The sequence below is a fragment of the Equus caballus genome, chromosome 13 (assembly GCF_041296265.1).
Source record: "Equus caballus isolate H_3958 breed thoroughbred chromosome 13, TB-T2T, whole genome shotgun sequence".
Lineage (NCBI taxonomy): Eukaryota > Metazoa > Chordata > Mammalia > Perissodactyla > Equidae > Equus > Equus caballus.
Window position 1 is genome coordinate 42323166 of NC_091696.1, and position 26019 is coordinate 42349184.

The 26019-nt window shown below is 38.8% G+C and overlaps 1 protein-coding gene across 20 annotated transcripts in view; it reads right to left on the reverse strand.

Moving 5' to 3' along the window:
* MRTFB (myocardin related transcription factor B) overlaps positions 1-26019 on the reverse strand; it is a 258616-nt gene that overhangs the window by 152663 nt on the left and 79934 nt on the right. For 13 of the 20 annotated variants that reach the window (XM_070230957.1, XM_070230958.1, XM_070230954.1 and 10 more), the window contains exon 2: positions 25210-25274. The exons of 5 other annotated variants lie outside the window; for them this stretch is intronic. Coding sequence is in view for 2 of the 15 variants with exons in the window: in XM_070230964.1 (XP_070087065.1) it covers positions 10721-10759 (39 nt within the window). In the remaining 13 variants the exon portion in view is untranslated. Of the gene's footprint in view, positions 1-10720; positions 10766-25209; positions 25275-26019 lie in introns of all 20 variants that reach the window. 2 more of the 20 variants (XM_070230964.1, XM_070230952.1) reach the window with 1 other exon arrangement.

Consider the following 26019-nt stretch of genomic DNA (forward strand, 5'->3'; position numbering starts at 1 on the left):
GCCTGTAATATTTCTGCTGAGATGTCAGCTGATAGCCTTATGGGGTTTCCTTTGTATGTAACTTGTTGCCTTTCTCTTGTAGCTTTTAGGATTCTCTCTTTATCTTTAATTCTTGTCATTTTATTTATTTATTTATTTATTTTATTTTTTAAAGATTTTATTTTTTCCTTTTTCTCCCCAAAGCCCTCCGGTACATAGTTGTGTATTCTTCATTGTGGGTCCTTCTAGTTGTGGCATGTGGGACGCTGCCTCAGCGTGGTTTGATGAGCAGTGCCATGTCCGCGCCCAGGATTCGAACTAACAAAACACTGGGCCGCCTGCAGCGGAGCGCGTGAACTTAACCACTCGGCCACGGGGCCAGCCCCTAATTCTTGTCATTTTAATTATAATGTGTCTTGGTGTGGGCCTCTTTGGGTTTACCTTGTTTGGTGCTCTCTGTGCTTCCCGTACCTGGATGTCTGTTTCCTTCCTGAGGCTAAGAAAGTTTTCAGCTATTATTTCTTCAAATAAATTCTCTGCCCCTTTCTCTCTTGTCCATCTGGGACACTATAATACAGATGTTAGTGCACTTGATGTTGTCCCAGAGGTCCCTTAGACTTTCCTTGTTCTTTTTAATTCTTTTTTCTTTTATCTGTTCACTTGGGCGATTGCCTCTAATCTTTTGTCCATCCCGCTGAGCCGTTCTGCTGTATCATTTACTCTGCTATTGAGTCCCTCTAGTGAATTTTTCATTTCCAGTATTGTATTTTTCATTTCTGACTGGTTCTTTTTTCTATTTTCCAATTCCTTGTTGAAGTTCTCACTGAGTTCAACCATTCTTCTCCCAAGATCAGTGAGCATCCTTATGTTTGTACTCTTTGTCAGGTAGATTGTTTATCTCTGTTTCACTTAGTTCTTTTCCTGGGGTTTTGTCCTGTTCTCTTACTTGGAACGTATTCATTTGTCTCCTCCAAATTATAATTCAACACAGCTTTTCAGACTCTAACTGAACCACAGATAATTGAGTATTCTTTACTGAACCAGAGATAATTGAGTATTCTCTTTAAAAATAAAAATGAAATGCTTCCAGAATCTTGAATCTCAGAGGAGAGAGAAGTAACCTCCTCGGGGTATAGACCTTAAATGTCCTCTCCCAAACTTCTACCAAGTAGCCAAGTTACCCTGCAGTCTACTTCCATGGCCATCTCTCACACACACATTTCAACAGCTAACATGTACACAGCTGGAAGATGACTGTGCTGCTCATCAGTTCTAAGTTCTTTCTGTGCATAACTCATTATGTTACTACTATGCATTTAGAAATTTTCTAACAGGTTGTTAAATGAACTGAAGCTTATGATGAAATTCAACCTCTCATTCTCACAGTATTCTTTCCTGAATCCTAACATTTCATGTTATCCAAATATTCAAGATTCGAGTGTGTAAGAGAATTCCATACACTTGGACTGCTCAGGAAGAGCAATACAGATGTGCAGAACTACAGATACTACGAGTGTTTTTTAACCTGCCCTAGTCCTAGCCTTTCCTAGCATCAGGCCCGGCAGCTGTTTCAAATGCAAGGCTCAGGGAAGTGTATGGCCCTGGTCTAGGAGACAGCAAGCAGCTCAACTCACTGTAAGCTCCAACCCTGGAAGTCCACAGTTCACTGCTGTGGCCTGAACACCATGACATAAAGAGGTGCCTGCAGGAAAAGCAGTGGTGGGAACAGAAGGCAGTAGTGACCAATGTCTGGAAGGAGAGCTCAGGGCTTCCTGTCCCTACCTGGTATCAGACAGTTGGAGAAGATAATAAAGGAGAGTATGTCTTCCAGAGTTCCCAATAACCCTCATGTGCCCTCTTCCCTGGCGCACCTCGCACCATACTGACATTGATCTTTCTGCACCCTCCTCTCCAGCAACCGCCACCCCACGTGCACTACATTTATCTGTTTATCTTTACCTCTTCATCTGCCCATAAGATTCTTAGGTCTCTGAGGTGGAGGAGCTCATCCTTTCATCTCTATCTATTCCTAGTTTCTAGCACAGTAGTTGGCACAAGGCAGTCATTCAGTATTTGTTCTTGAGCTTTTGGTTGAAGAATTGTTAGAGACCAAAATGAAGTCTGCCTCCTAGTATGTTCACCCCCTCTACCGTGCCCACCTCCTATTCTATGCCTGATACTCATTCCTTATCTGATCAAAAACTACTATCAGGAAAGGATATAATTCCCTTCATTCTAAAAAGAAAATGACAGCTATGTGGTTGACCTCTTTTAGAGGCCCTGCAAAATGATGAATTACCTACATGTGAATGGCAGAGAGATTCTAGCCCTGGAATTGCACTGCAGGGGCAACTCCTCCCTCTTCCAGGCAGGTCCACCACACAGGAAAGTTTTGCTGTTCGATGTTTTTCCCTGAGACTTTGGCTCCTTTGCTGCTGCCTGACTGCCATCTCTATCCTTTGTTCTCTCCCTGGTAACCTATGTCTAGATGCCCTTAGAAACAGTAACTGGGCCACACAAGCAACTATACTACCTTAATATACGGAACAATTGTACAGACAGACATCTAGTACAATTCACACACACTTACTTTATTTCATATTTGTCCATTTTCATTCTCAACTAAGCTGGAAGCCTGAGGACAGAAGGTATACATACTTCACATTGAATCCTAGCCCAATGCTGAGCACACAGTAGGAATTCAGTGGGGCACTACAAACAAGATTTGTAATCCAGCAAGCATGGAAAATGTTTTACACTGTACCCTCACTGTTACAAAAGCATTCAAAATTACCAGAAAGCTAGAATGAACAACAACAATATTGATGCTGTTAAAAAGCAAATCACATTTACTTAGCGCTGAAATCTCAAACTTTGATTTATACCCTACACAGACAGTCTCTCATTTAATCCTCAGGAGGTCTGGAGAGGTTAAATACCTCACAGTTACACAGGCAAGTGAGGCGGCTGGCAGGCTGATTCCAGAGTCTGCATTCAACCGGCTCATGATTCAAAAACTTGACATTCCCTAACTGTACAGCTAAGAAAATGTATAGCGATTTAAAGAGCTGCTTTAAAATAACTCATCACCTCTTAGCCCCTACCCATGCAGTTTCCTTTGTGGGAAGACCATCTTCGTCGCACCTCCCTGTCCATCAAGCAAGTTCCACACCTCCACCTCAAGCATTCCCTACCTCTCTTCTGCAATACGCCCACTGCACCTTGCACACAACCGACACTCTACCAATGGCCCTGCTCTAGTCCACGTGTCTGTTTATTACTTCCCTACGAGAATCTGAGCTCCTAGAGGTGGAGACCCTTGTCTTTTCATCTGTGTGTACCCAGACTCTAGCCCAGTTCCTACTACACAGTAAGTGCACGGTCAATGTTTGTTCTTGAAATAGTTTTAGGAGCAGCATTTGACTCTTAGTTTGCAACATCTATCTTTCACAGCAGATCTGTATCAAGATCTACATCATAACTTTCAACTCAATAACTGAAATTTGTTTCCATAGCAACCAGCCAAAGTGCTTCTTATAATACTGGGAAAGGCAAACCCTAACTTAAGATTCAACCCAGTGAACTACTTCACAAGCATTTGCTTTTGTTCTTCGTATGGAGACACAGAATGACAGCATTAACCTTCTGCAACTTCCTCTCTCTTTAAGAACACTAACCTTACCACTAACAATAAATCCAAACTTATTTTTTCAAACATAAGTAGACTATAATTTCCATTAACAAAGGGACAGCATCTTATTACCTCACAAATCTAAAATATCTATAAGAGAACAATACTTCTAATCAGGTCATGGCTGTATTTCAGACTCTCACAGATCAAAAGATAGAAATTGCGACATTTTATTTTTAAAGTAAACATCACTCCTTTCTGACAATTGACCTTTTATAAAAGATGTCCTGGATGATTCTATATGAAAGAGATTAGAGGAGGGACCTTTCTGGCCTAATTTAAACATGGTCTAAATTAGGCAAGGGGGTGGTATAAGACAGCTTCTTAAGGCCTCCACCAGCTCAGTCATTTTAACTCAAAGGAAAGGAAAAGGGGGTTCACTTTTTTCATTCCTAATTAGGATGCTTACTTTCTGAAAGTCATTTGTTCACATCTTTCCTTTTTTTTTTTTTTTTTAAATAGATAGCCTCCTCCCTTCCATCCACTCCCTCCAGCCCTAATTATAAGACCAATAAAAAGCACTGGTGGTACCTACACAGCCCTAAGTTCTTAAAAGGATAACAAAGTAGAAACATAAATATGGCTCAGCTCAAGGGTAGGCTAACTATACTCTCCTATAACTTCTTCGGCATGGAGGCCGACGAAACACAGATGGTGATCACACATCCTAACTGGGAAAACCATCCAGTGAATGGGATAGCCCAGTGAAAGCGGACTGTGGTGCCTACATCCCTGAGTTCATTAAACCCTAAAGGAAAAGATCTCATCTGCAATTTACTAAATCTCTCAAAGATTACATTTTGAAAACATGTCTTTCCCAAAATTTACTATTAGAAATAACTGTATATTAACAAAAACAATTCTCATTTTTGGGTTTTGATTCTTTAGGACAAATGGGATACTGTTTGCTTTCTAAGGTAAAAGCCCAACAATTAAGATAATGAAGTCTTCAAATAATACTGAGACTTGTTGATATGTTTAAAAGCTAAGATTCAACTAGACGACTAGACTAACAGAACTTCACTATGTCTTCCTGCTGAGCATAAAACATACAGACATCAGTCTACTTCACGAGCCTCACTTATTGTCTTTACTCATCCGCACTTCTGCTGCTTTGGAGCAGCATCTGATGAACAAGAATTTCAGGAATAAGTTAGGAAACTATCAGAAAGCCTCTATCAGAAACTCTAAGAAATGGCGAAAAGGGCAAGAATGAGAAAATATGCTCGGCCCCAACACCGAAACAAGTTAGGCCTTTACAGGTCCTCTCTATCTGAATAAACAGACATCGTCCAGTCTTTGTCGCTAAACTTCAGTTCAGGGCTTCATACCTAAACAGTCTCTAGTCTACACCATGAGTACAGTAAATAACTACAAATCAATGTCAAAATTCATTTGTAATTGTCTTCTATAAGTTTTCTTCTCATTTTGGTTCAAGAGCACCCTTTGAAAAGAAATTGTGATCCATTAACCAGGTAGATTATACGTTAACACAGACGTCATCACGTGATTTCATTTTTTTCCCCCGACAGCAGCCAATAATCAATCACGGTTTCTATGCCTCAGCATCTAGACACCGGGCAGAACCTCTCCCGCAGGGAAGTTAATATCCACCCGACCGACTGCAGCAGGGCTTGCACTCTCTCTACTATTCTATGGTACAGAAAAGGGAAGCAGGGTCCAGCTGCCTCTTTAAAATTGCAATTCTTTGAATTTTGATCATTTCAATTTCAACACCTAATTTACTGCAGCTTTGCTGGACTGGTTTGTGAAGACATTAAAAGCAGACTGTATTTATAGCCAACTGGCCAGTGTGCCTAATGTAAAAGGGTAGCTCCATTACTGTAAGATTCCGTTCTCCTGATCTCAGCAGTGGAAACAGGAATCCATGGATGTATTCCAGGGATTTTGCAGAAGTCTCTGGACCTAAGAAGCACCCAGCAATACCCACAAAGGGTATCAAGGACACCAAGAAAACCCATGAGCTCATCCTTGTAGGCCAAATGTTTCCTTAGAGAAAACAATGAGAAGAGGCTGGAATATGGAAGAAGAAATACCTTTGTTAGAGAAATAGTATATTCTTACCATTCTCTGAAGGTAATGCATCAAACTCAAGGCTTTCTATTCAACACAATTTCCCTGAGGACCTTTAATCAGTTTTGTTGGGTGCTAGGGTATGAAGATGAGTAAGACTAATTCCCTGACTTTAAGCTTTGTTAGGAAGACAGACAAGAAAACAGACAATCCCAACATAGTGTGATAAAGAACACTAGATGAGAGCAAAGTGTTCTCGGAGCACAGGGGAGGGGGGAGGTGGTTAACACAACTGGGCAAGAGGATCAGCAAAGGGATCTCAGAGGAAATAAATGATGGAGCTACATCTTAAAGAGTAAGAGAGAGGAAAGAGGGGAGGTGGGGAGGGAGAGGGGGCTGACATGCAAATGATCTCTCTACTCCAAAACTTTTTATCACTCAACATTCTCCACCTCCTTATCCTCCTTTAACCTGAAAGCTAAACGCAAATTCCAAAGTACCTGGCATGAGAGGAAAAAGTGCACGAACATACTCATTGCAGGAATGTTCTCTAAACTCCAGGACTTGTAACATGAGAGAAAGCGATGCTCGAAATTCGTTTTAGCACAAATTGTTTGCTGGACATATCATTACAAAGTTTGAGGCCAAACAAAACTGAAGAGCAGCCTTTGATCCTGAAGGACTAATGGTTTTTAAAGCATTTATAAATACATGGAAATTTGGTTGTATCCGTGTAATCAGAAAAACCAATATTTATAATACCAAAAGTAGATGGAGTGGATGATGTGGAATTACTTTAGGAAACAAAAACTCTAAATTAAGTAGCTTCTTATCTGCATATGACCCTTAATTATTTCCTTGAGTCCTTGAGAAGGGGAAAATGGTTCCCAACCAAAATAGTATTAAACATTTACTGAGTGATAACTCACATATTTTCTCATTTAAACCACAACCAGAAGAAAAGTACATTACATCTCCATTCTACGGATGGAAGAGGTGAGGCTACGGAAAACAGGGAGGCAGGATCAGAATCCAGAAGCCAGGTCTTCTGACTCAAGAGTCCGGGTTGCGGTCCTGGCACTATCACAAACCATCTGCTTAATCCCACTGCTGTTTTCTCCTCTACAAAATTAAGAGGTTGAAAATTTTATAATTTTCAGAAGCAAACTATTAAAGGAGTAGCTTTAACAGTTTCAACCATAATTTTTTTTTTTAAAGGTTCAGGTTCACGTTGCCTTTATTTTTTTAATTGAGAGAAACTAAAATAATACATTCAACCCTTGGCCCTCATGGCCGTTTGAAAATAACTGTTTTTTTCCCTTTTGTTTTTTTCCTTACAATTGACCACTGGCCATACTAGCGCCTCCCAGCAAGCAGCTGTTATGTATTTTTCAAAATCCCTAAATATAGTGCCTTGATTCAGATCGGGGAGGAACTCAGCCTTCTAATATGGACGCTGAGATGTGATTACATTGTGCTGGTTTCACTCCATTTATAAAATAATTATAGAGTAAGTCATTTTAATGACAAAAATACTTTTTTCTAAGTTTACCATGTTAAACAAGGAAGAGTTTGTTAGAGAAATACCCACTAAGTGAGGCTAAGTCCGCAGTGAGATACTGACGTGTATCCTTCTAACAATCCCCCACATTCCGCCCCCAGGTTTTCCTCCTATTCAACACAGTCTTGTCGGCAACACCTGCCACTAATGTTACAGCTATAGTTACCATGACCACCGCAAACAGTCTTAATAGAAATAAAAAGCAGATCTGTCAATTAAACCCAAGGGAACATTAGCTGTATGCAGAATTACTCTTGGAATATTCTAACTCATTTTTCAGAACACAGCCCCCAAGAGGGAGATGTGTAGCCAATGCAAAATAAGCTTTAAGAACTAATACTTTGGATTTGGTCTCATAGATTCACCCTAGAGTTCAACATAATAAGATCTCTCGGACGTCAACTTCTCCAAGGAGGCCCTCTTATCCCACTCCTCACAGACTAAGGCCCTTTATGTATGCCCAGCATTTACGGCACTGTGAGAAAACAGATACGAGGCTATACATTTCAACTGTTTGTCTCAACCTCACTGAGCCTCAATATTTGTCTTGGGGAGGAAATAGTTTAATCAAGACCTTAAAAGAACAATACTGTATAAAATTTGAAAACTTGAGCAAAAGGAAAAATAATTAAAATTATATATATACACACACAAACACACAAAGTAAGCAGAAGAAAGGAAATAATGAAAATCAGAGCACAAAATCAATGAAATTTTTTTAAAAAGAGAGAAAAATGAAGGAAACCCAAAGCTGCTGCTTTGAGAAGGTAAATAAAATTGCTAAACCTCCAACTGGACTAATCACAGAAAAAGAGAGAAGACACAAATTACCAATATCAGGAGTGGGAGAGGCGAGATCACCATGGATTCTATAGATATGAAAACGATAGTAAGAGACTATTATGAAAAACTTTATGGCAATAAATTCCACAACTTAGATGAAAGGATAAATTCTTTGAAAGAGACAAAGTACCAAAACCCACTCAAAAAGAAATAAACTGAATAGCTGTATTCTAAAACAGATGTATTTTAAAAATTGAATTTGTAGTTTAAAATCTTCCCTCAAAGAAAACTCTGGATCTAGATGGCCTTACTGGTAAATTCTGACAAACGTTTAAGGAAAAAAATAGTACACACACTATATAAATTCTTTCAGAAAACTGACAGGAGGAAATACTTCCCACTGTATTCTGTGAGGCCATCAGTTACCATTTACTAAAGCTAGACAAAGACATTACAAGAGGCTATTATGTCCCTCACGAACACAGATGCAAAAATTCTAAACAAAATTTTAACTAATCAAACTGAACAATATATAGAAAGTATAATATATCATGACCAAGTAGGGTTTATCCCAGGAATGCAAGTCTGGTTTACCATTCAAACTACAATCAATGTAATTTACCATATTAACAAACTACTAAATAAAAACCATATGATCATCCCAGTAAATGTAGATAAATTATCTAACGAAATACAAAATCCATTCCTGATAAAAAAAAAAAACTCCTAGAAAAATTAGAAGAGAATTTCCTCAATCTGATAAATGTAATCCACAAAAAATCTACAGATAACATCACACTTAATGGTGAAAGACAATGATTTCCCTCTAAGATGAGGAACAAGACTAGGGTGTCCACTCTCACCACTTCTATCTAGTGTTACACTAGGTCAGTGCAATTAAGGTAAGAAAACGAAATAGTCATCCAGATGAGAAAGGAAGACATAAAACTGTCTTTATTCAAAAATGACACGATTATCAATGTAGAAAATCCAGTGCACTCTACAAAAAAGCTACTAGAGGGGCTGGCCCCATGGCCGAGTGGTTAAGTTCGCGCGCTCCGCTGCAGGCGGCCCAGTGTTTCGTTGGTTCGAATCCTGGGCGCGGACGTGGCACTGCTCATCAAGCCACGCTGGGGCAGCATCCCACATGCCACGGCTAGAAGGACCCACAACGAAGAATATACAACTATGTACTGGGGGGCTTTGGGGAGAAAAAGAAAAAAATAAATAAATAAAATCTTTAAAAAAAAAAAAGCTACTAGAATAAGTGAGTTTAGCAAAGATGCAGGATTAAGATCTATATACAAAACTGAATTGTATTTCTATGCTAGTAATGAACAATTTTATACAGAAATTTTTTAAAAAACCATTTATAAAACACCAAAAAATAGGAAATAGGGGTAAATCTGACAGGAGATGTACAAGATTTGTACTTTAAAACATTGCTGAGAGGGCCAACCCCTTGGCCGAGTGGTTAAGTTTGCGAGCTCCACTTTGGTGGCCCAGGGTTTCACGAGGTTGGATCCTGAGGGCTGCCCTAACACTACTTATCAAGCCATGCTGAGGCAGCGTCCCACACAGCACAATCAGAAGGACCTACAAGTGGAACATACAACTATGTACTGAGGGGTCTTTGGGGAGAAGAAGGAAAAAAAAAATTAGCAACAGATGTTAGCTCAGGTGCCAATCTTCAAAAAAATAAAATAAAACATCGCTGAGAGAAATTAAAGACATAAATAACATTTTCATGGATCGGATGACTCAATATTGTTAAGAAGTCAATCCTCTCCAAATTGACATACGGATCCAATATAATCCCAATCAAAATCCCAGCAGGCTGTTTTGTATAAATTGATAACTGATTCTAAACTTCATATGGAATAGCCAAAACAACTTTGGAAAAAACACAAAGTTGGAGGACTAACACTACCGAATTTCAAGACTTATCATAAAGCTGTAGTAATTAAGACAGCGTGGTCCTAGCATAAAGATAGACAAATAGATCAATGGAACAGAGTCCAAAATAGACCCACATATATGTACAAGTGATTTTTGACAAAGATGCAACGGTAATCCAGTAAAGAGAGAATGGTCATTTCAACGAATGGTGCTGGAACAACCAGACATTCATATGCAAAACAATATGAACTTTAATTCAGACCTTGTACCACATACAAAAATTAAGTCAAAATGGATCCTATACCTAAATGTAAAACCTAAAACTATAAAACTTCTACAAAAAAACATGGGAGGATAATTTCTGAGATCTAGGACCAGGTAAAGAATTCTTAAATATAATACCAAAAATATAACCCCTACAAGAACAAATTGATAAACTGAACTTCATCAAAATTAGGAACTTCTGCTCTTTGAAAGACACAGTTAAGAGAATTAAAAGACAAGTCAGACTGGGAGAAAATATCTGCAGATCGCATATCTGATAAAGAATCTATATCCAGAATATATAAAGAACTCTCAAAACTCAATAATAAGAAAATGAACAATCCAATAAATAAACGAGTAAAAGATCTGATATTTCACAGAGAAATGGCAAACAGGCTCATGAAAATATGCTCAATACATTAGTCATTAGGAAAGTGCAAATTAAAAGGACAATGAGCTACCACTATACACTTATTAGGATGGCTAAAATTTAAAAAGACTGACCATACCAACGGCTGACAGAGATGTGGCACAACTGGAACTCTCATGCATTGCTGGTGAGAAATGTAAAAGGATACAACTTTAAAATAATCTGGCAGTTTTTAAAAAGTTAAACACACACCTACCACACAATCCAGCCATCCCACTCCCAGGTATTTGCCTAAGAGAAAAGAAAGCATATGTCCATACAAAGACTTGTAATATAAATGTTCAGATCGGTTTTATTTGTAATAGCCAGAAACTGGAAACACCCATTAACAGTGAACAGATATACAAATTGTGGAATATCCATATTTCTCAGCAATAAAAATGAATAGACCACTGATACACTCAACAACATGAGTGAATCTCAAAATAATTATACTGAGTGAAAGAAGCCAGACAAAAAAAGAGTACATACTACACAAATCCACTTATATAAAGCCCTAGAATAGGCAAACTAATCTACAGTGACAGAAAGCAGATCAGTGGTTGCCTGCAGATGGGGGCAGAGGGGCATGAGGCTAGGATTATAAAGGAATACAAAGAAACTTTTGGGGGTGATCAATACTTTCACTATCTTTATTGTGGTCATGGTTTTTATGAGTGTATACATGAGTCAGAGGTGTTTAAAGTGCACACTTTAAACGTGTACCAATTATTGCAATGTCAATTATGCCTCAACAAAGCTAGGGGGAAAATAACTGCCTACATTTTATAATATCCATTTTAAATTGTCCCTTTTTCATCAGCATACTGAAAATCTTTCATTGTAGCAAAGCAATTGAGGAAATTGTCTCAAATACACCTTTTCCTTTGACCTTAACTCTCTATAAACACGACTGTACAAGTAAACTACTATTGGATGGAAAAGTGAACCAACTGGTCTCCCTGGATTGCACAGCGGTCTGTTTATTGGCTTCAAAAGAAGCCCAAATGTTTAGCTAAACTACCAGTACTGAATGCTTGGTCACTTACTATTGAAACTATTATAACCACAAGCTGCCCTAGAACAATTCATTAATTCAAATAAACATTTATTGCACATGTCCTCTGTCTGGCATTGTTGTAAGTGTCGGGTTTCATGTACAATGGCCAATACCAAATTACAAAGCCATTCTGCGTCCACTCTGGAAATAATCTGTAAGGTTTTAGTCAATGCATTTAAAAAACACAACTAAAGAATGTAAGCGGAAATAAGCTGATTCTTCTCATACAGGAAAAGTTAAAATAATAAATGCTAGTGATAAATTATTAAAGAATTCTAGAATGAACATATCTCTTGAAACCTAAGAGAATTCAGGACAAATATAAAAAAAGTACTTCTACACACAACCAGAAGAGTGGAGCTTGTCAGCTACAAGAGGTCCTTCGAGCTTGGAAACATAAAAAGATGTGAAAAACTCAGACAGACAGATCCAAAACGATTTATATTAAAAAAATAACAGCTAGGAAGCTTTAAGTAAATTCCCTGTTAGTATCAAAGCCAACACTCTGTGCCACCGCACATTCTTTCCTGTCGATTTTAAAGAATTCTATGCTAACCGGACCAAGGATGGTAATTACATTTGATAGAAAATGTAAGCTTATTCACTTATCACAAATAAAATTCAATAGGTCCACATCTCTTGCCACAAATATATAGGATATCTTACAGCTTATCAAGGGTATCCATTTAAAAATCTTTTCCTATCTTTTTTTCCCTGCAGTGGTACTCCTCTTTCAGGCTTTCTCTATAAAAGAATCCAATGAACTCATTCAATGGACATGAAGTCAATAAACATGCCCTGTTAGAGATAACTCTTGACGACACTGTGCTTCAGATTCCCTTGGAAATTGTTACTCCTTTCCTAAAATCTTCAGATTGCCTCCGAACTGTCATTGTTTTGTGTTCTCAAAGGAACAATTTTACTAAACGATAAGCTTTTAGTGAGTTTTGACTGACATAATGATTCCCTGTCACATGTTCTAAACACATCATACCCAAATTCATATCCGCATTAAACACTGCTAATCTTCTAAATACGCAGTGAGCACAGCATTCCAGGCCACAGGTTCTGCAAGCATAGTGTGTAAATACTTTCATTCCGATAGAGAAGCCATAACCATTAAGACGAAAGAGACAAACATCGTAGTATTCGGTCATTTTAGTCTCTGTTCTTGTTTGTCAGATTTTTAAAAATGAAATGGTTCTGTTTTCGGTAAAACGGTAAGAAAAGTTTCCAAAAAGTAGAGACATTCCACAGCTGACAGTTAATGTAAAGTCCCCATCATGGAACTTTTCCATCCCACCTCCAATATTTACTTTAATTAAAATGGTGAAATGACACCTGCGGCAGTTTGCGTTCTACTCAAGCTGAGAACCAAATTTGTGTTTCTTCACACCTCCACCGTCAATTATTGCCCTACGATTACATTTCCTTTTGGTGGAGAAAACTGTTCCATCGCCTAACATCTACTAGCAATTTACAATGTGCCAGGCACTGCGCTGAATACATTATATGCAACATTTCCACTCACCCTCACAACAACACTACGATGGAGCATTGTACAGCCAGGTAGTGTGCACAATCTTAAGAACTTGCCCAAGGTCACAGAGCTAGCTCCAATTACTAGCAGCACAGAGGAAATCTTGAACCCTTTAGCAGTGAGTCTCCCAAGAGAGGCCTCAAACAGGACCCACCTGCCTGAGAACGTGGACTCATCTAACCACGAGTCTGGGTGTTTGTTTCTTCTCAGTGTGGTTAATCTCTAATGCTCTTTAACTGGACTCTGTGCCTTAACATGGGAGAAAAACGACGCTGCCACAGGACTAGGGGTATACCACCACAATTTATCTTCTTCCCTGCTTTGGCTCTCAGGGACCCTTTGTTACCATAATCTTGCAAAGTCAGGCAAGGTCTCTGGTAAGAAGACAAGACTGTTTGAAAATTTGGGGTAGTCTAACTAGTAATGGGGGATGAGTACTCCCGATGATGTGTAAATGCTTAAAACAATCCTGATTTAAAATCCTATCACTGTTTATCATATAAGTAATACAGTATAAAGTTATAACAAATATGATACAGTAATGAGTAATTTAGCCTTCATTCCTCCCAAGATTCGATATGTCATTGACAGCACAGAACGGTGGTTTTGAATGGCGCTCCTGGAGCCCCTGCAGAGCACGAGTCCCGCCTTCCACTGCCTCTGAAAATAACCCGTTTTTTACATTGGGGTTTCATGGATAACATATTCACAAAAGAAGTCTGCAAACTACACACCCCCGCCCTTACAGAATTTCTGCACACTATTTTGCTATCTTTGAGATGTAGGCTAAAACTTACTTAAATTGAGACTTTCCTAACATAGGAGCAAGAACTGGCTGAATAAGCTTCTGCATTCTCTTTGTCTGTTAAGAGTGACTATACGGTAGAAAGCATAAACAAGATTTGTCAGCTACTGAAACTACAGTTGAAGCATGTGAAAAACGCCTATTTATACATAGAATACATACATATTACTTAGAATCACTTATCAGATTCTCTGTAACTGCCAGGCAACACATTAGCCTGAATTCTACACACACATAGAAGTAAGTTTCAACTGTTTTATTTTATACTTTCCGTAACACAAATTCTTCTCCTAGTTAGATTAACTCCAGGTAGAGATAAAACAATTAAATTTTCCTCATGCCCATTATTTAATACTCCTTTTTGAATTCTATTTATCAGTCAGAGAAAAATCCAAAAATGGCATGCGTGGAAATACCGCGTATGTGGAAGTGACCTTGTCATTTAGGTGGTGAACACAGGAGGGAGTGACAAGCGCAGAGACCAACTGCAGGAGGACTGTCTTTAGAGCCGCGTGTTTATCACTGTCTGTGAGAGCTGCTTCCTCCCTCCCTGACACCTAGGCCGTGAACTTTTCTCTCTATTTGGAATGATGATCCCTTTGAAGAATTAATTAGTACAGAATGGAGAGAACTACCCCTCATGAATAAAACCTTTTCAGAATACAGAATAAGCCATACTATTCAGTATAGCTTACACAGATACATTTTAACCATTTTTTTCCAGGAGCTGATAAGCGGTGCCCCCAGAAATCAACATTCTTTAATTTTGGCTCTAATTTCAAAAGGGATACAATGTGCAGGGGTCTGGGGTCCCAGCACAGGGATTTTCCATGTAGTGACTTAACTAACCAATGCAGGAATCAAACCCAGGATTCTGATCTCATTATCATTAAAATCTGAACGTATTCCCTTTCCTAGTCCTTGAGCAGTTTCAGTAAAATTCAGAATACACAAGTCTTAGTCTGATAGATAGTTGTTGAAAACCCTGAAGGAACAAGTGTTAATCTATAAACGAAAAGAAAATTATCTGTTATGTTTTAAATATATATTCATATATATCGTAGAGTAATTTAAAAAGTGAGATGCTGTCATCTCAATTTGAGTTCTTAGAAATACTCTATTAAATTAACACTTGCTAAAAGACACTGGCCTACATTCAGAGTCAGGCAAATTTAGTGAAAGGTCTTTGGTGAAAAATTAAACAAAAATGGCCCACATCTCTAGTGCAGGGGGAAAAGAAAGGAATCTAGGCAATAAACAAAGACACTAAAAATATACGCAATTTGTTATAATATCTTGTCATATGGCTGGGTGACAGGATGAGAGTGTTCAGCCTACAAAAGTAATACAAATGTATTTATGCCTTAAAATGGAAAAAAACAAACCACCTCTCCCAAGTGTGACCATAATATTACTACTTTAGATAATCATGATTATGTTTTTCTAATATTTAAATAATAAAAATTATGGCATATCCAAGCTACCAGTGGTTTGGTTTTCCTGAATATAAATGGAAGGCAGAGCTGGAACATACTCACCTCAAAATTAAAGGGTAAAAAACCAAAGTCAAATTCCATTTCTAGACGAGTGTTCCAAGAGTTATTAAGAGATAGGAATCAGGAGTCGGATTTCAGGATGCCAAGATTTGAAATCTGCAATTCATTTTATTTTTTATATAAAAGATGAAACTAAGTTAACATCTGCTATTTGGAATACAAAACTTAAGTCCTGATGTGAACTGAATTCTTACTTTTAAGGTGAACTTCCAGTCCTTTCCATTCACAAATAGGACTTGATTTATTAAGTTCCCTGCTTTGTATCTCCAGAGTTGATCAAAGCACACTTTCTTAGTACAATCTGTATTGTTCCAAGTGTTTTATAAACATCTTTTGTGAGAGTTTACAGGAGTGATCTGAAATCATATCCAAGGTTTCATCCTATGAGTCAGTTATTCTTAAAAGGAAATAGAAATTCTTTGTCTTTATCACCTTTATTTCCCTCTCTATCACATATCAGATACTAATCTGTCACAAGATTTAAAAAAAATCATTGGCAGTATTGTCAGTAGATAATTACTGGCATTAAATACTAGGCAGGACAAAGGGGAAAAAAGGGCACAATTTCATTACCTGGACATGAAAATTAGAGGTCTACACAATATCTGAATTTTCACAGAAGTCCCTTAGCCAATAAAAGTAACTCTCAAGGACTATCTACCATCTAGGCCTACACTGATAACTCCCAAGTCTGTATTTCCTGTCCTCATCTGAGATCCAAATTGTCTACCCAGCTGCCTGCTGGACATGTTCACTCAAATTCATTCATTCACACCGATACTAACTGAATACCTACTATGTGCCAAGTGCAGTATGCTAGTCTATAGAGATTCATAGCAAAGAAAACAGACAGCCCCTGTCCTCATGGGGTTTCTAATTGTAAAGGAAGAGAAACCGAACAAATAATCATAAAAATATGTAAGATACAAATTACAATTAGCCCTATGTCCCAGTCTAAGCTAGTCTAAAATTGAACTCAGTTTATTCACTGCACTCCGGTCTGCTTGCCCCCTGAACCCTGATTCTTGGATAGAAACTGTGCCATCGCAGATACCAAGGCCACAAACTTGGGAGGCATTCTTGACCCTCCCATCCTCCTCAGATCTTCTCAATCTCCAGATCCAACCTTTATTCCCAGAGTAGATGTGCACGGTTGGCTCTGCTCAGAACAACTCTTGCCCACTTCCTCTGGGAACTCCCAATGAGATGGCGGTAGAGAGCTTCCAACAAAGACCCCAGTGTCTGGCCCAGACACAAAACCCAAGGCCAAGAGTGCCCCTGGGACTTTAACAACCAAAGCTGGGAAGGAGAAGCTCTTTCTTCCTCTGGGTTGGAGAGTATGAAGATGGCCCCTGCCCTGGGGAGAAGCCTGAGGGAACAGGGATAAGGGAAAGAGCCCCTGTGATAATGAGTACCACTTCCAATCCCCCAAGGCCCCTGAGGTAGTCCTGGTTTCTCAGAACTTCACTCCTTTTGCGACCTTCTCTGGAACCTTTACCTTTTAACTCAAGATAGTTCGAGCAGGGTTTTTGTTACCGGTAGCCAGGATTCCTAACTAATAGCTCCTAAACGTTTCCAGCCTATGTCTTATCCAACTCTGCCATGAATGCCCTAGTTCAGGTCCTCATCAACTCTCACCTGGACTAGTGTAACTCCTAATGGGTCTCCTGTCTGCAGTCCTGCTTCTGGCATCCAGCATCCAGAACACAGCAACCAGAGTGACCACATCACTCTCCCCGTTAGACTCCTCCACGGCTCCCCATCAATACAGACCAAATCTAAATTCCTTAACAAGACACACCCAGCTCTCTGTAATCAATCTTGCTCTCCAGCTAAGCAACTGTTACTCCCTGCCTCACATTTTATGTTCGGACTAAGTGAAACTACTTGGGCTTCAGCACAGCAAACACACACACATACACCAGGCTGAACTGACTGGGAAGTAAGATACTTTCCTTTCTGAAAACCATGAAAACCAGAAGGGATTAAAGAAAAGCAATTTTCTTTAGGCTCCCTTCTAGGCATCAAGTCATCCCACCCACGTCTACATTTAATTACATCAATAATCCTAAATATGGCTTGCTACAAGATATCTGGTGCCGGGGCACATGGCATACACAGCAGCAAGCAACGGGAAGAGAGAATCACAGAGCCTAACAAGAAGCTCAGGTTGCTTACCCATGTGGACTGAGCACAAGTATCCACTTTTCTTACCCAAATAAAGGAGAGTACTCCCTCCTGCCTTCTGTGTACCTCCACTGCCCTCTGTGGATGCCTCTAGAATGACATAGGAGCTCTTGTTCCTTGAGGATAGGGCTGCGTTCCTCTCACCGCTGGATCCCCAAGCACAGTCAAGTGCTCAGTACATACGAGACACTTAGAAATGTTCACAGAATGATACACGTATTCTGAGCTAGGCAGAACACTGAAAGACACCTTTCTAACATAAAAAAAAGAAAAAAAAGGCACATTGGGTGTTAGGTTGGAAAACTTGGTCTTCTCACACTGAAATTAGATGAGAATATTTGAAAACACAAAAGATGCTTAATATCTGTAACCCACTGTATAGTTAACCAGCTGACCATATAATTTTGCACCAATTTTTTAAATGGGAGATGTCTAGAAATGAGGTATAATTTTTTTAGCTTACAGAAAATTTCAGAAAGACGACTGCACAAGCAACCAAAGAAAAACAGATAAATTGGACTTCATCAAAAAGAAAAACATTTTGCTTCAAAGAACAACATCAAGAAAGCAAAAAGACAATCCATAGAATGGGAGGAAAATTTTACAATTCATATATCTGATAAGGATATGTGTGTGTGCACACGGGTCTTTATCCAGAAGATATAAAGAACTATTATAACTCAACAATAAAAAGGCAATGCAATTTTAAAAATGGGAAAATAATTTGAATAAGCATTTCTCTAAAAAAGATATACAGAGGCCAGCCCAGTGGTGCAGCAGTTAAGTTCATGTGCTCTGCTTTGGCAGCCCAGGGCTCACGGGTTGGGATCCCAGGCACAGACCTACATCCTACTCATCAACCAAGCTGTGGTGGTGTCCCACATACAAAATAGAGGAAGACTGGCACAGATATTAGTTCAGGGACAATCTTCCTCAAGCAAAAAGAGGACGATGGGCAACAGATGTTAGCTCAGCGCCAATCTTCCTCACACACACACACACACACACAAAGAAACAAGAATTAAAAACAAAAGATAATACAAGTGGCCAACAAGCAGAGGAAAAGATCTTCAACATCATTAGTCATTTGGGAAATGCAAATCAAAACTACAATGAGATACTACTTCACACCCATTGAGATGGCTACTATGAGGGAAAAAAACCAGAAAATAACAGGTGTTGGCAAGGATGTGAAGGGACTAGAGTCCTCTAACATTGCTGATGGGAATGTAAAATAGTGCAGCCACTTTAGAAAACAGTTTGGCAGTTCCTCAAAGAGTCAAACATAGACTTCCCATAAGCCCCAGCAATTCTAGGTGTCCAACAGAAATGAAAACATATGTCCACCCACATGTTCACAGCAGCATTAATCATAATAGCCAAAATGTGGAAACCATCCGAATGTCCATCAATGAACAAATAAACAAAATGCGTTATACCCATGCATTAGAATATTATTTGGCAACAAAAAGGAATGAAATCCTGATACATGGACAACAAAGAGGAACCTCAAAAACATGCCAAGTGGAAGAAGCCAGACACAAACGGCCACACGTTGTCTAACTCCATTTATATAACATGCCCAGAAGACGCAAATCCATAGACACAGAAAGCAGATTAGTGGTTGCCAGGGGCTGGAGAGGGAAGAATGGACAGTCACTACTAATGGGCATGTCACTCTTTTTGGTTTCTTTTGGGGATGATGAAAGTGTTCTGGAATTAGACAGTAGGGATCGGTGCACAACTCTGGCAATATACTAAAATCCACTGAATTTTATGGTTTAAATGGGTGAACTTTATGGTATGTGAATTATATCTCAACAGAGCTGTTATTAAAAAAAATGCACAAAATCATATAGCGACACCTCTGTGCAGAGGCCTGGTTGAATCACTCTGCCTGCTATGGGAAAACCTGTCGCAAAGAAAACACAAAATCTGTTCAAACAAGAAAATGATTTATTTTCCTACCACTAAATCCCTACAGCGACCAACCATAAAATCAAATCCAAAGTAAAAAGAGGAAAGAACAAAAGAGCACCCAATTTGCAATTCGCTGGCAGGTATGAAATGGAATTAACCAAAGACAGCACAAAGAAAAATGTTTATCAGAACTGCTCACTTCCCTTCGATTACGCAGATTTAAACAAGTCAAAGTCCTTTTTAACTCATGAGAAAACGTGCCAGCTTCTTTATTAGCACAGAGCAAGGAAAAACAAGCATTCTCTCCTATAACAAAATTAACGTCCCACAGAAGGTCTGTTTGTACTTGGCCGTCATGGACCTTTCATCTCAGAGCACTCCTAAATTAAACAAGCCTATGTTGTATTGAACACAATGAGCCAGACACCCTGGCAGGCTCCTAAACTTCGTCAGTTGATGTTAAAGAACATTAGAAATAAAGAGGATCGTGAGAATAATGGTGATGGTGGTGACAAAATAGCTTTATCTTCATTCTGTCCAATGTTTCAATGATCTACAACAATGGAAACGTTCTAACAACTCCGAGACCCACTTCTCTGCTGGTGTACTTAAGAAAGCACAGAGACCAGTCAGAGACCTGGATTCAAGGCATTGTTTTTTTTTAACATACTAGCTGCCTGCCTGAGGACAAATTTCACAACTGAGCCCTTCTATTCTCTAAAACTAGAGTGATTATATCTATCCTCACGGAGCTGTGAGAATGCACACAAAGGGTACAGCCCAATGCTCCAAACGTATATCCCCACCATAAAAATCCTCACAGTTTTAGGCCCTCGAAGCAGACACTCACTTGAGAGCTTATCTCATGGTATAAGCAACTGACATCAGCCATCCTTCTTCTACTCCAAGGACATCTAAACAACCAAAAGATCCCATGGAGATTTCACATGAAATAAATTATCCCCTCCCACAGAGCTGCAAGTAAGAAAGCCGTCAATAAAGTGTGTTTCAAATGTATTAAATGAGGGCACGACACAAAGAATTCATTCACCTCAGAGGTATTTAAAAGCACTGAACTGAGAAAGACACACCTAGAGAAACACTTACTATTAGGGAGAAATGCATATTTTTCAGTGCAATAATTGGTAACCTTTCTGTAAAGATTGATGCAATTTGATTATAATTCCCAAGTGTCAGTAATCAGTTCTTAAGGTAAAAGAAAGAGGAAGTGGGATGGTTTCAAGCACTCCAGAAAAGATGTAGGAGGAGATCCTTTCCCATTGACAGCAATTAACGTTTGAGTGACGGCTGCTAGAATATTCAGACTGAAAAACTTTGTTACATTAGAATAGACTGAAATCTATTTAAAACAAAACTTACTGGGTTTAACGTACACAAACACAACCTTCACCATGAAACAGGTGTCCTCTCTGAACAAAGTGGCACAAAAGAAAAGCTCACATGGATTTCCTGGATTGTCATCACACCACTATGATATGGCGGAAACGACGGTGTTCAGCCATAGCCCCATGTTGGAAGTCTATTTAACGAGAGTATCTAGACTCAGCAGTAATAGATGCAGTCCGACTCCTCTGCGCAGCTCCAGACAAATTTCCATCATGCCACAAAACTAGGCAAAGCTTCCAGGGTTAGGAAGGAAGATTTCTCAAAGGAGATGGGACATGCAGAGGCTGGAGATCTTCCCAAGGAGTTTCACTAAGCACCGTGCTCATTACGGAACTTGTGCCTAGAGCTCCTGCTCTCCACCACTCTCCAAAACTCTGCCCTTAAGACTCTGAGTTACTAATACCTCTGGGAGAGACCAACTCAGTTAACAGATACCACGGAAGTAAGCCCTGAGTGTCAGCTGTGCTAGGGATCTACTTTCTATACCACATATAAGCACTTCACAAAATGTTTTCCCTCCTCCTGCAGTTCAATACTCTCACCAGGGTCATAAAAGTTTCACCTAAATATTCTACCACCACAAATTCTGTATATGAAGACAGAATGTCTCCTCTTTCCAACTTTCCAATCAAATAACCACTTACACTGCCAGTCTAAACTTTAAGCTTTATGCCTAAAATAGGAAGAAACTGTCACAAATGCACAAAATCCAACTCATTAAATACATAAGAATATCTTAAAATCTGTTTAAACACAGTACAAAAATTTTTATAAATGCAGCTAAGAGGAGAAATAAATGATGAAATTTTAATTTTAATTAAGACTTCAGTCTAACTACTTCCAGTAATTCCTCACTTTCCAGGAGTATTTTTAGAATTAGGGCTTTAAAGCATGTGATTAGAGAAATTAACTCATCAGTGAAATGAAAGCTACCATTAAGCAAATTCCTATACTACCACAGAAAAGAGATTCAAGAGCTCAGAACTTTGGTTATTTTAGAACATAAATACAAGATTATACCATTAGCCACAATAAGATGTCAGAGGGAAAAGTCCAGGAAATCTCATTAATTTACATTCTACTAATGAAGACTCAATAATTTCAAGTTTGCCTAGATTTAACTTTGGACTATTTATTAAGAAAAGGGTTGCTAAGCAATTAAAGTACAAATAACGATTGCTAGGGGATTATTTAATCAAGTTAAAATTTTTACATGCAAATAACTGCTGCTAAAATACTAATTAAAACTAGCTCATGCATTCTTTAGAATCCCATATTCCAGTGGAAACAAACTGCAGGAAACAAGAGTCCGAAACACTGCTTAAATCTATTAGATAATGGTTCCATCTTCTCTGTTTATTTTGGCTGTGCGAACTGGTTTAGCAGTCAGAAAAGCTTAATAGGCACAATACTGGATTGTGAGGTACAAGAAATATAAAATTGGTCATTCAGATGACCAAAATATATTTCTCATATATATTTGGTCTTCATCCAGTTTCTGGCACAGAGCTCCTGAAAAACTCTTGGAATTTCCTAAGCGCTGAGAGGGATAAAAGTGTCTTTTGTTATGTTAATGAGGCGACTTTTGGAAAGCACCCAAGGATGGGGGCTGCTGGCAGTGGAGCCAACTGTGTGATTAGAGGGTGGGAACCCCAACCTCTAGAGAAGGGAGGAGGGCTGGAGGTTGAATCTACCACCAATGGCCAATGAGGCAATCATGCCTATGCAATGCAGCCTCCATAAAAACCCAAAAGGACTGGGTTCGGAGAGCTTCCAAGTCGGTGAACACGTGGAGATTTGAGGCGAGTTTTTCATTCAGAGAGGACATGGAACTCCGCACCCTTTCCCTATACCTCACCCTATTCATCTCTTCTACCTGGCTGTCCCTTTTATATTAAACCAGTGAGTAATAGTAAGTAAAACGCTTCCTAAGTTCTCTGAGCCATTCTAGCAAATCAATCGAACCCAAAGGGGGAGTCAAGGGAACCTCTGGTTTATAGCTAGTTGGTCAGAAATACAATTGACAACCTGGACTTGGAACTGGAATATGAAGTCCAAGAAGGGGGTCGTTGAAATCTCTGTAGCTGGCCGGTCAGAAGCACAGGCAACAACCTGGACTCGCAACTCGCATCTGAAGGGGGTGGAGGGGAGGCCGTCTTGTAGACTGAACCCTTACCCTGTGAGATCTGATGCTATCTCCAGGTAGGGTGTAGGAGAACTCACTTGAATTCTTGGACACCCTGCTGGTGTCTGAGAATGGACTGGTGTTGTATGGGAAGCCCTCCCCACCCCAACACACTCGCTGGAACTGGGTCCAGGAACCCTTTTAAACTTAACTATTCTTCTCAATGGCTGGCAATCTATTTCTCTGCTTTTATTTTTAATAAATGCTGAGCCACACAATTAAATTATAACAATTTCTCTCCATTATAATTAAAAATACATTTTGGGGCATTCACTGTATCCTTGTCTTCAAATAACACATCTGAAAAATATTCCCATGTCTCTAATATGAAACATAAATAGGATTCTTTAATAAGATCTAGTATCTTCCCTAGTTTAGACACTTACTTCGCCCTTAACAGTAACAACAAAAAACAAACAAAAAAGCAGACTTAAAACACAGTAGTAGTGTATGTGATTCTGAAAATAAATGGGATATAGTCCAAATCAATACTCCAAACAAAATGTCACAAAATGTTATGGCGGTAAGTGTCACTACAATCATGTATGTCTAGATTTAGGTACATTTAAAAATCAAAGATGCTAGTTTTCTATTCCAAGAAATTAAATTTCTTAATTAAAATTTTAGGCACTTCTCATTTACAACCTAATTCTAACTTAACAAGGACAAAACACACCAATCATTAATCCCTTCAAAAACAATTTGAGTGTCTGCCAGGTATCAAATTAGTTGCTGGATGTATGCTGGCAAATAAAATACACTTGGTTCCAGCCTCCACAGTATTCGGTCAACAGTGTTAACTTGGAGTGAAAAGAAAGTACCCACAGGAAAGGCAATCTATATGATAAGAAAATGCATTTTATAAACCTACAAAAGAGATAAATTGTAATTGGCTTTTTTATTAGTCAAAGAACAAACAGTAGGTCAATGACAAAGTTGGTGCCTGTTTAATGTGAGACCTTCCTTAAGTAACTATTATTTGATTGAAATAAAATCTAAAACAAACATACAATTAGAGTTCACATTCATATCAGAAACTGGCAAAATCCTTTGGACAGAAGAGACTCAACGTCCATATTCATAGCTTTACATGTGAACCCATATTCACGTAATTCAATAATATTCCATTATCACCCAAGTTTATAAATCATATTCTGTATGCTATTCTGCAATTGATCCATATTTGAAAGATGTTAAAAAGTCAGTTTTTAAAGTTTCTTTAAGGTCCACTATAAGTGAATAAAAAACAAAGGTACTGCTCTCCACAGAGGAAAACTTTCAGTATCCAAAATAATTGGTTGCAACAATTTAAAAATATTTATGAGTTAATCAGGGCAACAGACCTAAAAACAATGAACACAACCTGTAAACCAATTTAAAGATTTGTATATAAATACTTCTATATCTATAGTTAAATTTCTAGAATATGTTCGCCAAAATATTAATGGCAGGCAGTCATCTCTGGGTGGCAGGAGTGTTTACTTTTGTCATTATATTGTTTTATGTTGATAGCAGTTTTTTTCTCATTATTACAATAAGAAAAATACAACGCATTTTCATTTAAGAAAAAGAAGTGTTACTATCTCATGAAAAGTGGCTTCAAACCCCTTCCCAACTCCCTATTTTAAAAACAAAGTTTTCACTGAATGCTGCAAGTATGTATAACCTCCAAACAGCCTATGTTCCACCTGCTGGATCTCCTTCTGAGGACCATGCTTTAAAACAATGAGATAATGGGACTTCAAAGATTAAATTCAAAGAGGTAAGGAAAGCCAAAACCTTATTCAAACAGCCCACGTTCCTGGCATCCACCTTGAACTTAACACTCCTAAAACAATCTCCCTCTTAGATCTTAAGAAAGCAGGCTGAGAAAGGGATTAAAAAAAGAATAGCGACTTTTTTTTTTAATTAAATCATAAAAAAACTTACCTCAGTAAAAATATTTAATTACTTTCCTGTCTTACATTCTCTTTCTTAGCACCTTTATTGTGAACCTGGAGGGGAGAAAAAGGTAAATTTACTTTTTGTTGAACACGTACTACAGGCCAGGCAGAACGGTGAGAGAAAGCCTCCGGGAGAACATGAAGCCTGCGATAAACTGGGACGAACACAACAGAAGTTACTAAAGTGGGATGGTTGGGAAGGAGGATGGGAAGTTGTAAGTGTACTTAAATAACTTTTCCTAAAGTGTTCAAGAACCTATAAATGAGTGTATTCAACAAACAGGCTGAAAGCACTCTGGCAGGTTCAGAGTTGTGTTGCTAGACCTGGAAGTCTGCATCTGAATCCCAGCTCTACCGCCTCCTAGCTTGTGTGATCCTGAGCAAGCCGCTAACCTGTGTGCCTCAGTTTCCCCATATGTATAATAACAGTGCCCAACTCACAGGACTGCTGAGGACTATACAAGATAATCCACATCAGGGACTTTAAAACAGTTCCTGGAACATAATAAACGGCCAGCAAATGTTAATCACGGTTTCTATGATTATACGCTCTTACATAATAAACCTGTTTGCCTCTCATCACCTCCACCACCATATGTTATCATCATCATTATTACTGAGAAATGGCATAATCCTGTCTTCAAGAGGCTTACCGTGTACTGGGTGAGATGAGCTACCCAGACACATAATATTAGGCAAAAGAAAGATCAAACTCAATTATTCACTCATTTATTTAACAAATGTCTGACTATCTATTCTCTGCCAGATATTTTGCTGGGCGTTCTTTGGTGGCTGG